Source organism: Eublepharis macularius, chromosome 16 (genome assembly GCF_028583425.1).
Source record: "Eublepharis macularius isolate TG4126 chromosome 16, MPM_Emac_v1.0, whole genome shotgun sequence".
NCBI lineage: Eukaryota > Metazoa > Chordata > Lepidosauria > Squamata > Eublepharidae > Eublepharis > Eublepharis macularius.
Window position 1 is genome coordinate 21442434 of NC_072805.1, and position 14943 is coordinate 21457376.

The following is a 14943-nucleotide window of genomic DNA, read 5'->3' on the forward strand; positions in this document are numbered from 1 at the left end:
ATGCTGATGTGACGGTTGCGGTTACCACTTGACAAAATGGTTCTGTGAAGCCTCTGTCATGGGTCATCGGAGATACTTGCCTCTTTGCAATAATCCCCAGACTGGCCAATATTAAGCCTGTTCTGGGTTCTTCTATTGCAGGGTAACTCAGATTGACCCCTGGCATGCTCCAAGGGCTCGTGATGCAGAAGCTATGCAGGTTCGGAAGTAGTTGGGGATTAGATGAGTGATCTAGGAACCCCATGTACACCGCCATAAGTTCCATGATGCAACAGAAAATTTAATAATAGATGAAGATAAATGCATAGCAGCATTGATGAGCACTGGAAATCACAGAGGGGGGGGGAGAAACCATACAGCAGAATTTACACTTCTCTACCTGGGCCATTGATTGAGCCTTAAATCCAATTTAATTTTGCTTAAGAAAGTTTCCCTTTCTCTCTAATGTATCCCCTCTTCCCTTCCTGAAAAAGCTCCCTTTATAGACACATCCTAAGTCTCCCTCAGTTCCTTGCTGCTACGCTCCCTGCTTTCTCTCCTCGTTCCCCCAACCCACACACATTTACTGTGCTTAGAGCTGATTCCTTCATGCACGTTGATTGAGGGCTGGTGAAAACTATTATGATAGGGTGTGATAGGAACACTCTTGGTAATGATTGCCCCCCCCCCATAGATGAATCAGTAGCACATGCAAGTCCTCACGTTGAGGTTACATCCATAAGTGAAGGTTGACCATACATGAGTGCGAACCTGTCCCTTAGGCAGCATAACCCTTTGCATGTCGTTTTGCTCTGGTTTTCCATTGGAAAACCTTCTTGACTTGCTTCTTCTGGGTGCAAGAGAGGCGTGGATTATGGAGCAGGTTCCACATCAGCCAGATTTCAGCGACCTTCATGCTGTGGACTACCATGAGGTCTTTGTAGAAACAGGGATCAAAAGTCTGCAAGTGAGGGGCAGCAGAAGGTTTGGTGATTCCAAATGTCTTGAATCCTTCGTGCAGAATGGGCTTCAGGTTGATCCTTTGCAAGCACATACCCAAGAAGACATCATCAATGGGGAACAGCTCCACCTCCCCACAGGCCTTGGAGAGCTTCTTCATGGTACTGCTGGAGAGTAAGAACCCACCACCCCCTGCATAGGCTGGATACACGTCTAGCCCATACATGGACTCCGGGATGTAGTACTTGCTTTTTCGCACTCGGATGGGGTGTGCGTTGTAGATGATGTCCCCAACGAAAAGGTCCTCGGAGGGATCTTGTTTTTCAAGAAAGTTGACAATATTTTCCACGTTAACGAAAACATCGACATCCCCTTTGAATATGAACTTGGCATTGGAGCAAAACTCTTCCGCCCAGCTTAGGAAATGTATCTCTTTCAAGGTCAAGTTGAAGAAAGTATCCAGGAAGCCCCACAAGAGGACATCCCGATACATCTGGCTTTCTTGGCGGACAAGGGTCTCCCACATCGGAAGTGACGTCTTGTTTTTTGGGATCCCCAGAAGGAAGACTCTTTGCACTTGCATTCCGTTGACAGGCCCTTCTCTGCCCCAAGTTTTCCGTACAATTTCACGGCGGTCGAAGTCCTCCACCAGTGATTTGATGGCAATGAGCAAGAAGGGGCCATCTGGGTTTCTCCTGCACTTCTTTGGCTGATTAACAAGAAGTTCAAACTTCCGATTATCTTTGCTTCTAAGGTAATGCTTGAAATCAAAAGCAGAAGGTGTCACAGTTGAGGGAGTGGTAACTGGGTCCTCTTGGATTCCCACCCTGGCATGTTTCACTTCAGAATTAATTCTGGGCTTTGCTGCGGTCACTTCTGCATTCAGCTGTTCCTGGAGGGCTATAGGAGCATGGAACATCCTGGGAGCTGCTGGTGGCTTCCTCTGGCTGCTCCTCTTTTCTTCTCTAATGGTCGTGTGGCCCAGCTGGGAATAGAGCATGGTGCAAAGAGCTATCACTAGGAACAGTGTGCAGATTGCATCACCTTTGAGTTGAACTCTCATTGTTTCCACAGATCTCTAAGAAACATCAGAGGTTGCATTAGGGAAACTGTCTGCTGGCCCCGTCCATCTGGAAATAAAGAAACAAGAGATCAGAACAGAATGCGTAACACAGGGGTCCCCAGCATGGGCACTATGGCGTCTGCCAACACCAAGTGTTCTTAGAAAGTGGGTGGAGCTGGGGCTTATGCTCAGCGGGGCTTCTGATTGGCCATTTGTAGTGCAATTGCTGAAGAACCCCAAGGAGGATCAGGGAATGGTGTTGTCAGGTGGTCCAAGTCTGGTTTCAAGGATATTAGCACTAAGTACCCGTAGCCCTCAGTTTCCTTGGTCTCTTAAATCCTCTGAAGAACCTTTGTCTCTGGCAGAACACCATTGGAGATCCAATTAGCTGGGGAAATTTTTTTAAAAGTTGCTGGGTGTGTGCCAGAAAACTTTTTTAAGCAATGTGTTCATTTTAAAAGGCATCCTATTAAGCAGAGCTACTACTTGAAAAGCTGAAGTTACAACCTCAATCCCTGATATTATGTGGCCGATTCCACCTCTTGTTGCAGCCATTTTGAAGTTGGCTCCAGCTCCTGCAGCAGCCATTTTGTAATTGTGCCCACTATTGTATCAGTTGTCAGGCTATGGATAACAGGCTATGGCAGATACATCCCTGTACCATGGCTGCAAGTATCCAGGCTCTTGGTTAAATTGTTCTATTCAGAAATCAAATCATTTCCACAGATATGCCCATAGGGTTACTCAGAAGCAAGGTAAGCTACTAAGCAGTAAGGATCAATTTGACAAGAATAACAATACAAGGGAAAACCATTCTACTTAAAGACAATCACTCCTCTCCCCGCTCCCACCAGCAATTATACTTTTGGCGGGAACCATTCTTGAGAACTTCTTGCATATTTCAGTTATCAAGTCCAAACAATGAGAAAGCAGGAGATCAATGTTGAGACACAGTATTCATGGGAGTGAGCAGTGTACAAGGTCAGATGCTCTGAGAGCTCCTTTGATAAGGTATTTGCAGCTGCTGTGAAAGTCTGTGAAAGCAAAGCAAGTCTGTGAAAGCAAAGCAGTTATGGCATGGTAATATGACATCAAGTCATGGCATGAAACACTGGTTCAGTAATACAGGTCAGCATCAAATAATGGCCTGGATGGGCAGACATGACATTTCTGCCCCCCCCCCATGCCCCTACTCTTCTAGGGTCCAGGTTTGCCAGGATAACGTTTGTGGAAGTTTGAAATAAGCCTAGGGGCGTTCATATGGGGCTGTTCCACCCATTCTTTGTAAGATTCATCAAAGTCTTCCCTCCTGACAAGATAAAAATTTTTATTGTGTTTTATTTTAGAGTCTAAGCAACCATTTTGTAATTGTGCCCACTATTCTGTGTCGGTATTCCAAAGGTGCCTACATACTCCAAAAGGGATCCCTGGCATAGCATCACTTGCAAAATCTGTAACGGCTATCAGATTTTAAGTGCTCTGAAGAAGGCAGATGAGAACAGCGGTGAACTTGTTCCATTGTCAGATTACACATATCTGCACTACACACCCACATGTTCAAAAAAGAACATGCCATTGGCAGAGGTCATAGAGAAGAATGTGGAACTTACTTGAACACACACACGTACGTAACACAGAAATCTTTTTCTTTTTTACCCTCTTGATGTCTTGTAATCTTACCCTGCAATTTTTATTTTGCTCATTCAAATTGTCCCAGTGACACCTTAGTTGGATAATACTGCTAGTACTCAGCATTCGTACGGCCTGTTCAGTTTTCAGAGCACTTCACATACATTATCATAATAATCTGTCTAGTACATTTCTAGCTGGTAGCAATGAACCAACAATGTTCAAGAAAGCTACCCGCTATTTCTTGTTTGTGTTATCCTGCCTTTCCTCCAAAGAACTCAGGTTTGCATACATGGTTCTCACACACACCCCATTTCAATCTTTACAACACCACTGTGAAGTATGATAGACTGAGAGAGAGCAGTTGGCCCAAGGTCACCCTGGTTAATAATATCTTCATATGGCAAATGGAGACTAATGCTCAAGGAGTGGCTTGCCAAAGGCCACCTAGAAAGTTTGTAGTTGAGATGACCACCTGGGTCACAGTTCATACGCTTAGCCACTGTGCTCTTGCACCAACTCCTACTAGTTTGGGTTGTCCTACCTGAAATCATGAAGAGCCCCGTGGCGCAGAGTGGTAAGCTGCAGTACTACAGTCCAAGCTCTTCTCATGACCTGAGTTCAATCCCGGCGGAAGCCAGGTTCAGGTAGCCGGCTCAAGGTTGACTCACCCAAGTCGGTAAAATGAGTACCCAGTTTCCTGGGGGTAAAGTGTAGATGACTGGGGAAGGGAATGGCAAACCACCCTGTAAAAAGTCTGCAAGAAAATGTCATGATGCGACATCCCCCCATGGGTCAGTAATGACTCGGTGCTTGCACCTTTACCTTTTTACCTGAAATCATAACAAACAAAAGTATGGAAAAGCCTAATATGGTGTGAAAGGTGAGGTTTTTGTTTTTGAGAGGTTTCAGCAAATGTCACCAAAGCGCTCCAAGCCTTGCTTCCAAATTTCTTCAGAAGTCTCAATTATATCCTTTTTTGAGTACAAAACATACATTTGTTGCCGGGTTGCATAGTTTTGGCCCCCAGGAGTGAGCCAACAGTATTGTAGTGACCAAATCAGAAGGGAACTGCTTTTGTGGTGCACAAAAATTCCATTCCAGCTTTGTTATCTAGGGTGTTCCCCCCCCCACCCCGACCTTTCATTTCTCCTCCTGAAAAGAACTATAAAGTGCTTTGGAGGGCTTGTGCAAGTACTCATGTATAACGTTGCACCAATTCCGCCCCCCTCCCTCTGCAAATCTCCACTACCTTGTTCCTGAGGGTCCTGTGCACGAAGAGCCCTGAGGAAAGGTACCAGTACTCAGTACTGGTGAGCACAGTCATCAAAAAAGCCCTGATCCAATGTATGCTCAGTGCAGGAAGCAGGCACTCTTCTGTTGGTGGAACGCCCAGATTTCTGGCTGGGTTTTCAAAGGAATGAACGGAAAGCCAGTGGTGCCTTCATAACCGGCAGAAACTGCTGTGCATCTTACAAAATCCCAAGTGACTCTGTATATTTTGATATCTATGAATGGTTAGTACTAGAATTTTTTGCCTTGATAAGAAGTGTTCTTTTAAAGTCCAGCTTATAATGAACACCTTTCTTAAATTATCTTTCTCCCACCCCCTTTAAGCACCCTACCTGTTCAGAAGATTTTCACCCAATCATTATTCAACTACAGTTCGGAGAGGCACATGTGTGTGTGATTCTGGTTAGAGGGGAATCCTATGCCACCAGAAAAGAATGCTGGACCTGCTCAAACACTTTCTCTGCTGCATGTGACTAACGCATAACATGAATGAGTCCCGTCTCCAAGAGTCCATGCCACCTTCTGAAAACAACTCCCAAGCCCTAGCACTGGTGAAACCTGGCTCCATTCAGGCTGACTTTCTTCCCTGCAGATGTCTGTTTTTATTTCAATGCTAATGACAGCCTTGGACAGAATTCTTGGCTCTTTTTATTCTGTTTAATTTTATAGGCTCAAGCCTTGGAATAAACTGTAAGCGATGGAAACCCACATTTTCCATGACTTACAGATTTCGCTTGCCAATATTTTGGAGCTTGGCCACCAGCTTTATATACAAAAGCCAACAAAATCCTGAAGCTTTCAGCGGTTGGGCCAGAGCCCAGAACCTCTTCTTGCTGTCTCATTTCTGGGAGGAGAAGACCATTGAAATGCCACACAAAAGAAATGGAGCAAGGCCAAAGCATATAGATTTCTGCTCTAGGAAAGAGCTATAGCAATTATATTGGTCTGTATTCTAGGTTGGGGAGGGGGGGTGTAATGGTTAAGAGCGGTGGGACTCTAATCTGGAGAACCGGGTTTGATTCCCCACTCCTCCACTTGAAGCCAGCTGGGTGACCTTGGGTCAGTCACAGCTTCTCAGAGCTCTCTCAGCCCCACCCACCTCACAGGGTGATTGTTTTGGGGATAATAATGACATTGTAAACTGCTCTGAGTGGGTGTTGTCCTGAAGGGTGGTATATAAATTGAATGTTGTTGTTGTTATTAAAGACTTACTGTGGGTACTAGATCTGGAAAAACAAGGGTAATGCATGGACAGGGAAGCACAGAATCTCAGAGCTACTCCCAGTTCCCTTTTGTATTTTATTTGTGCTATTCATAATAATGGTGAAGATGGACATAATGATTTTTTATTATTATTAAAGGAGTTCTCTCATGGTATTTAGGTCAAAGATACCTTTCCTCTTCAGGCACATCTTATAAAGTTGATGGGACAATGTTTAAGACGTACAAAACATTTTTTTACTCAACTAGTCATTAAAAAAATCTCCCTCTATCCACTAACCCCCCCTCCCCCATGCATAATTTTATACATGTCTATAATCCACCTTCCTTAGCCGTCTAAGCTAAAGTAAAAAGTGCCAGACTCTTTAGTCTTTCCTTATAGGAAAGTTGTTATATTCTCTTCGTCATCTTGGATATACTTTTACTAGCTCTGCAATGTCTTTTTTGAAGGACAAACTAGATGTGACAGTGTCCACGGGTCAAGCCCAGGGACACTGTTGCCATTTAAAAGCAGGTTAAAAATGCCGTGAGCACCTCTGTTTGGGCCCACAACATGGTGGGATGAGTTTCTTTTGTTCTCCCTACACCTTTTCAAGAGCTGAGACAGCCACAGTCTGGGGGAGGGGCAAGAGCACCTCAGCCCCCCATGCTGCGGGGCCCAATCAAGATGAGGGCCTCACAGCATTTTTAGATTGCTTTAAAATGGCAGTGGTGTCCACAGGTCAGACCTATGGATGCCATCTTGTCTAGTGAGGCCCTGAAATACTGCAGTATCCAGTTTTTGACTGGACACCATATACATCTATCATTAACTTTAGAAGAACAACAAAAAGATACTTTAATCTTCACCAGGCTTGATACTAGCACTAATTAAATTATAAAAATCAATGTACAGTTATTTTAACGAAAGCTTTGGAGAACAAATTGCAAACGAGCGCTTGTAACATTTATCAGTGCTTGTAGTCAGGGATTCTGTAAACTTGCTGCTTCCAGAATATGCACCATGTGCTCGATTGTTCTTCTGGCAGTCAGTCAATCATTCCCCCAATTAAAGCTTTCAACCCCAAGGGTTTGACCCTTATCTAGGGAAACATTGAGGAGTCTTGCGGCCCCTAAAAGGCTAACTAATTTATTGTACTAAAGGGTATCATAGGGCTTGAGCACACTTTGTCAGATGTGGTGAAATGACTCCTCAGGCAGCCATATTCCTCAGAGAGGAAAGGAAGAAAGATTGTCAGCGAGGGGTCATCAGAGAGCCTCTGCTTTCAGCAATTATCCAATAATGGCAAATGTGAAGCCCGTTGTGGCTTCCTGTCTTGCTACCCCTCTGGGATTTATATCTTCACATGGCTGTCCTGTAAAGTTGCATATTTTCCCCTAAAGATTTGACAGTATCTTCTGGAAGCGATGCATGGCTGGTTTGGTCAGATGAGCATTTGGTGGTGGTGGGAATGCCTTCTCTCCATGGCTAACTTTAAAAATATTTTAATGTTATTTGCCTCAAGATATGACTGAGCGAGCAAGAACATGACTTTAAAAATTCAAATAAATGCATTGGGTTATAACCTGCAGATCCATTCTAACACATAATCTGGAGAATCAGCTTTGATTCCCCACTCCTCCACTTGAAACCAGCCGGGTGACCTTGGGTCAGTCCCAGCTTCTAGGAGCTCTCTCAGCCCCACCCATCTCACAGGGTGTTTGTTGTGGGCATAATAATGGCATACTTTGTAAACCGCTCTGAGTGGGCAGTTAAGTCGTCCTGAAGGGAAGTATATAAATCGAATGTTGTTGTTGCTGTTATTATTATTATGACACATGAAGCTGCCTGATACTGACTCAGACCCTTGGTCCATCAAGGTCAGGACTCTCTACTCAAGACTGGCAGCAGCATTCCAGGGTCTCAGGCAGAGGTCTTTCACATCACCTCCTCCCTGCTCCTTTCAACTGAAGATGCTGGGAATAGAACCTGAAGCCTTTTCTCCAGTGACTAGAGCCTTCCCCTGAGGAAAGATGCCTCTTGCTTCTGGGGAAGGCTCTTTCCACTGGAGGAAAGCATGGGTTCCACCTAGGGTTAACAAGTCCCCTTACACTCCTGGCGGGAGGCACTCCCCTTCTCTGTGTCCCTCACGCCAATATGATGACATCACTTCTGAGTGATGTCACCACGCAGGCGCAGGAGCGCGTGTGCATTTCACAGTGGGCCTATTTGGATCCCAAACTGGCCCAATTTTTAGGGCCCAAATCAGCCCGCTGTGAAGCACAGGAGCGTTCTTGGAGCAGCACAATGACGTCACTCCTGAGAAGTGACATTGTACTGCCCTGGGAGCGTGCCTGGGAGGCCCGTTCCTGCACTTTCCCCCTGCTACTGGCCAGGTGAGTGCTGGTGGGGGGCGTAGGGGTGAATGGGGGATCTCCCGCTACCACCGGGGGACTAGTAACCCTAGAGCCACCTTAGTAAATCTACCAATAATAACCTTTTTGCCAACTTCTGTTCCTTCACTGATGTCCTGCAGGCAGATTTCCACAACTACTTTTCATAGCCTAACTGGTATTTTTGGTTCATCTGGATCCAGCCTTGGTTTGGTTGAGCATGTGGAGTTAGATTCAGCCATATTTTCTGTTGGAGAAAAAGGGAGGAGGGAGGTCCTGTGCATACACCACCAAAAAAGGCTGGTGTACATACAAAAGCCAGGTGGGACAGAGGCTGTAATAAAGAGCGGAACAAGATTAATGGTAAAAGCTGGCTGGGTCCAGTGTGTTGTGCGAATCATCCATCTGAAGCACAAGCTGTACCCTTCACACTCTGGTCCCCCAGTTCCTAATGGAAAAAGTCCAGCTTCTACGTATGGCAAAGTTGTTTGCCCCTTGGGTGGCTGAATCTGGGCAAGGAAGCTTCCAGAGCAAGAGTCTGGATGCAGAGAGGGGAGCTCGGCCTTCCTGCTGAACAGTTGAGCCAGGTGACCGGCGGGTTACTGCAGCTCTGCAGCAAGATGTCAGCTTGGGCTGCTGACTTTGGCATTTCACTTGGCAGACCTCCTTGCTGGCTGAGTTTTATGGGGTAGCAGTATTTTCTGATGCTAAGAGGTGATGAATGCATATTTGGCTCCAGCATTGATAAAGGGGTCTTCTGGGACCATGAGCAGGATTTTGACAGAGCTGCAGCCCTTCCCATGCTGCATCTTCTTTGTCCTCCAATGTATTTTGCCTCCTACGTATCTATGATGTAAGGAGTAAGGAGTCATTTCTATGACCTGACTGGCTTTTCAATTCCTGTTGCTCAGTACATGGAATTTCACCCTTCCCATCTACTTCCAACACTGTGCTATTAAAATAGTAGCTGGCATAAATAAATTTCAAACCATCTCAGTTCCTTGCTACTGCTCCATATACTCTAAAAATACAATTAGGGAATCCAATAGTATTGCTATTCCTATGAGGTTGGATCCAGCCAGCCTTTTCACTTAATCTTGCCTATTCCCCTTCTGACCGCAGCCCTTCTCTTCCTATGTGGCTTTTGTACATGCAGGTCCCATGATTGCCGGCACAGCCTTTTCGGTGGCCAAAGGAGACTCCTCCTTTCTTCACCAGCAGAAGAAGGAGCTGGTTGGATCCAATCTGTTTTGTTTGTGACTTTTCGGGACTTGTCTCCCATATTTCTGAAAGCGGCGATCCAATCACCGAATGCATTTGTTCCCCTTCTCTGCTCTAAAACTTCTGCATTGCTAACAAGCCGGGGAGAATTTAGGGTGAATCTTTTGCAGCTTCTATGATGTAAGGGAATCCACAGTTAATGCTGTTCTCCTTGTGCGGCAAATCGAACAGCAGTCAGCTTTGGAGCCACTGATATCCCTGCCTTGAGAAGCAAAAGCCAGCCAGTTTGCCCCCCCTGGAATCATCCCTAATTGCCCAACAAAGAGCTCCAAACAAGGCAAATAAATAAACAGCCTTTCCTAAATCCAGATGCTGACTTGGCATATAAAGCATATGACGGTGGAAGTTTCAGTAGCTTTCCAAGATGGGCAGGAGAGAGAGAAGAGACCACCGAGAGGGAGAATTCTGTATCACAAGGGTGCAAAGCGAATGGCCAAGGGACCACATCCAGCCCACCAACACCTGCAGTCCAGTTGGCAGCCCCCCACCAATCTGGCAATTCAACAGGTATTGCTGGGCCACGAGCCCCTTATTGGCCACAGCTCTGAGCAGGGGCAAGTTTAGAATCATGGGGCAGCTGAGTGCCAACACAGTAGTGCCGAAAGAGTGGAAAAGGTCAATCTTAGGCAAGATGCCAAGAAGCTCTAACATCCGGAACCCTTTTTCAACTTCAAAAGGCTAACAGCAAAGAAAGAATCTGGGTCCTGAACAATGAAACCAAGTGGAAAGTGAAAGGTTAAACCCCATCTCCCTTCCCTGCACAACCCCAGGGCAAACTGAGGCTACATTCACCTGCAATTCACAATTGAGCTGTGGAACAAGACAGTGGCATTCATCTCATCTGTTTGAGTCCTATGGCTGGCCAGATGCCCAGAAAAACAAATTCTGAGATTCGTCTGGCAACTTTGTGATATACATTCACAGTACGGGCCACTTTAATTCCATTCAGGTTCAGTTCTGGTTCAAGTAACTGGGAGGGTGCCTAACTGAAAAGGGTTAAGGGAAGAAACTTCATCTAGGTAAATGTGGAATAGCAGTGCTCTATTATCTTACCTTAAACAGATAATTTGACAAGGAAGGCATGGGTTTTTTTTCAGCTTTGGCCGAGGCTACATTAGAAACAATCTCTTTCAACTCCTTTGAAACACGATCCTGCGCCAAGTAAATTTTTATTATACAATAATGGGAGCTCATATATACCCCCCCACACACACACACACACACCCACAAGAGTTGACCAGACATGAAACACAAGGGTCAAATTTATAGGTGGTAGCTTTCACCACTTCAAGAACCCTGCCACTATCAATCACAGAAAACTGACGGGTGAATGCTCGTCTGTGTTTTGGCTCACGTGTTTTGGAATATCGATGGAACATTCTGATGGATGAAGGGTTTTAAACTGCTGTCCCCATCAAGGTCTGGCCGTTATGTGCTGCATGGTCAGCAGAGAAGGGAGGGAGTCACATGGAAGGGAGTGTGCAGACATGCTGGTCATTGATTGAATTATGTGCTCATGGGTACGTGAAAGGCATTCATGCCTACAGGAGTCTAGTGTGTGAACAGAGTTAACATGAAAGTGTTACACATGGAAAATAGGGAGCAATCCCAAACAAAGTTGGATTAATTATCCTGCATCTGGAGACGTAACACAACTCTCCACCCCAACAATATCTTCACATTGCTGGGAATACTTTAATTCCCCCCCCTCCAGATACAGTCTTCCTTGCATATGTTCAACTGCAACATGTTGCACACAGTTTTCTCAACTGCAATGTTTAATGAGGACTGGGATGCTATGGAAGAAGGGCATGTTCCCTATGCCTATGGGGCAATTTTCAGACATTGTAAATAAATGGCCATTCTTCTGCTAACACATGCAAAGCAAAAGGAAGAACCAGCCGTGGATAGTAAGATGGAGAGTCTGTGAGCCGCTTTGCAAAGACACCACCGCTTGCTAACTGCAGTCAAAGAAAGTGAGAATGTTTAGTGCTGCCACGAAGAGATGCGGGGAGAGGGTAAAGCTAGAGACAGGGGTGAGCTTTTAATCAGGATTGTAGCATACTCCCCCATCAAACAGAAAGACTTCATACTTACATCTAATGCAGTCACGTCAATACTGTATCCCTTCGGTAATGGTTGGCCGGGAGCTGCCAAGTAAGCACATCTGGATTCATTTAGTTCTGGCATTCCTCAGCCTCTGAACATATAGCTCAGAAAAGCCTTGCCGAGTTAAATAACCACAGCTCCCCTTTTTGTTTTAGCAAACATTCAGAAGGGGCAGCTATGTACCCCTTCCTTGCGTAGGATCACCGGCAAATATGGCTTATTTCTTGTGTCCAAAAACTTGCTGTTTGGATGGGGGGGGGGTAAAAGAAGAAATCCCGTCTGTATTAAGGAACTCAGCTGGCCTCCAAGTGCTAGTCACATGACTTGAGCAGATGTTTCATTCCAAGAGTTGGAAGAGTCATGGCATACACGTGATACAGATGTTCAGCAGCTCAAAGGGGGCTGGCTAAAAGTCTGTGTACTCAGGAGGGTTCGTTTCCATGTGTGTGCACATGTGCAAAGGAAAAAAGGGCTTGAAATTTGGAAGCGGCATCCATGGCTCCTCTTTTTAAAAACACAAACATAAAATTAGCTGCTTGTAAAAGACGAAAGGAATCATGCTTTAAAACTTCGGAAGGCTTATAAAATAGTTAGCACTTTAGCGGGACTCAAGAATGATGATACACATGCACCTTTAAACAAATTCATAACATTTCTGCCTCCCTGAGCATTTTGGGCTGAGGCCAGGTAGCACTTCTGTTTTAAAACTGAGAATGTAAGTGTGTATATAGTCATGATACCATGACGTATCTGGTCATCGTTCACGATACCTTGTCCTGTATCGATAAGCAAAAGGCGTGGAGCTCCTCAGAACAGCACTAACAAAAGCCAGGCTTCTTGCCGCTGCAAACTTTAGAAAGCGAATTTTTATGTGAAAGGAGGTCATTTTCAACTTTATATTGGGTCATGGAGGTTTGATTCCAGAGCAGCACCAGGGGAACCAAGCTAGATGTGCAGGTTTTTAAAGATTTGGGTCTGGGTTCCCCTTGAGTTCCCTACAGCTACACAGAAGCTTTGGAGAGTAGCTGTTAAAAATAAAGGAGACTCTAAATGGCCTCAGAATGCCTCTGTAAGGGGAAGAGGCCCCCCCTCAAGCTGTTTCTGCCTGTCAAAATAGCAGGGGAGGGAGGTCCCCCCCCATTTTTTCTGCTCCATGTGGAGTATTCTGTGAACATGGAGCAGTAAAAATGGGGGGGGACCCCCTCTCCTATTGTGTCATGGGGAAATTTCTTGAGGGGGGAGAGAGGAGTCCCCACCCGCAGAGGCATTCTAAGGCCCTTTGGGCTCTCCTTTATTTTTCAACTGCCATTTATTTTTTAACTGTTGTATAGCTGCTAAAAACCACTCATCTAGCTTGGCCAGTGGTGACCTGCAGCTGGAAGAGGGGCTATTCAAGGTAAGCAGCCTATTTGGGGTAAATTCAAGAGGTGAGCCATGAGAAGGGAAAATAGGTGGGGGCTGGAAGAGCTTCTCCATCAGCAGTTACTATTACCACCTGCGCAGGAGAGAGATCTAGGATTGTATTTATTTTTTTATTTATATTATGTACACCCCTCTTTTCTCTCCAGTGGGGACCCAAAGTTGCTTACAATATTTCCCCTAGGCTTGCCAGCCTCCAGGTGATAGCTGGAGATCTCCCGGAATTACAACTGATCTCCAGGCAACAGAGATCAGTTCCCCTGGAGAGAATGGCTGCTCTGAAGGGTGAACTATATGGCATTATACCCCACTGAGGCCCCACCCCTCCTCAAACCCTACCCTTTCCAGGCTCCACACCCCCCCCCCAAATCTCCAGGAATTTCCCAACCTGGACCTGGCAACCCTAATTTCCCCCCTTCTCCATTTGATACTCACAACAAGGTAGGTTAGGCTGAGGGAAAGTGGCCAGCCCAAAGTCACCCAGCAAACTTCCATGGCGGAGTAGGGATTTGAATCTGTCTTCCAAATCCCCGGACTCTAACTGCTAGGCAAGACTGGCTTTTTATTTAAAAAATAGTAATGGGTAAATTTATAACAGAATATAAACAATCCCCTTTAGACTTGTCTGTGGAGGGCCACCATTCCCTGGCCGTGTTGGGGAGAGGAAAAGAAACTGCAATCCTGTGAATTTTTAATGAATTTTTTGTTGTTTACAAAATGCAACCCCTGGGATAGGAAGGGGAAGACAGACAGTGGGGGCTATTTCATCTTTCCCCCAATTTCATTTTTTCACTGTAAAATCACACCCCCACCCCCACCCCCCACACACTGCTGTTCCCCTTGCCGACAAAAATGTGGCAGTTTTTCTGCAGAAAAATGAGGCCAAGGGAAATTGTGAATCTCTCCATTCCCCTTCTGACCCGAAATCCAGCCGCTGCCTTTATTAAACAGAATCATCTGAAGAAAAGACTTGCAGACCAAAAGCACCGGTCCTGAGGGAAGAAAAGTTCAGTTTGTGTCAGCGCTCCAGAATCCTCAAGGGAACCAGTTTCTGAGGGAAAGAGAGGAGAGGCCTAGGTCCCTCCATTTATTTTGAGAACTTTATACCCCAAAGCTTAGAAGAGCGAATACTCTGGCAAGAACGAATGCTCTTCCCTCAGTGGTTTTGGAGGGTAGAGACAAGAAAGTACCGTATGCTAACAGAACATGCAGATACCCACAATGATAAAGTTGAAACCATTGAACATATGTTTATAGAGTAGGGTTGCCAGCCTCCAGGTAGTGGCTGGAGATCTCCTGGTATTACAACTCGTCTCCAGGCTACAGAGTTCAGTTCACTTGGAGAAAATGGCTACTTTGGGGGGTGGACTCTATGGAATTATGCCATGCCAAGGTCATTTCCCTCCCCAAACCCCACTTTCTCCAGGTTTCTGCCTCCAGATCTCCAGGAATTTCCCAACTTGGAGCTGGCAACCCTATTATAGAGTGTCCCATATTTAATGAAGGCTAAATCACCCCTCTACTTAGAAATATGAACTACCTAATGTGAGAACCCAGGTGAGGTGGTTATTATTGGGTACAAATGATTCCGTTAACCCTTTTTGTGGCCAGATATA

General features: G+C 45.5%; 1 protein-coding gene across 1 annotated transcript; it reads right to left on the minus strand.

The window, feature by feature from the left end:
• Positions 1 to 265: 265 nt before the first annotated feature.
• B3GNT9 (UDP-GlcNAc:betaGal beta-1,3-N-acetylglucosaminyltransferase 9) lies at positions 266 to 12150 on the minus strand. Its single transcript, XM_055000580.1, has 2 exons — positions 11897 to 12150; positions 266 to 2069 (listed from the first exon to the last, which is right to left on the minus strand). Exon 2 carries the CDS (start codon positions 2000 to 2002, stop codon positions 758 to 760), a length of 1245 nt encoding a protein of 414 aa, XP_054856555.1. The 5' UTR covers positions 2003 to 2069; positions 11897 to 12150; the 3' UTR covers positions 266 to 757.
• Between the last annotated feature and the right edge of the window lie 2793 nt (positions 12151 to 14943).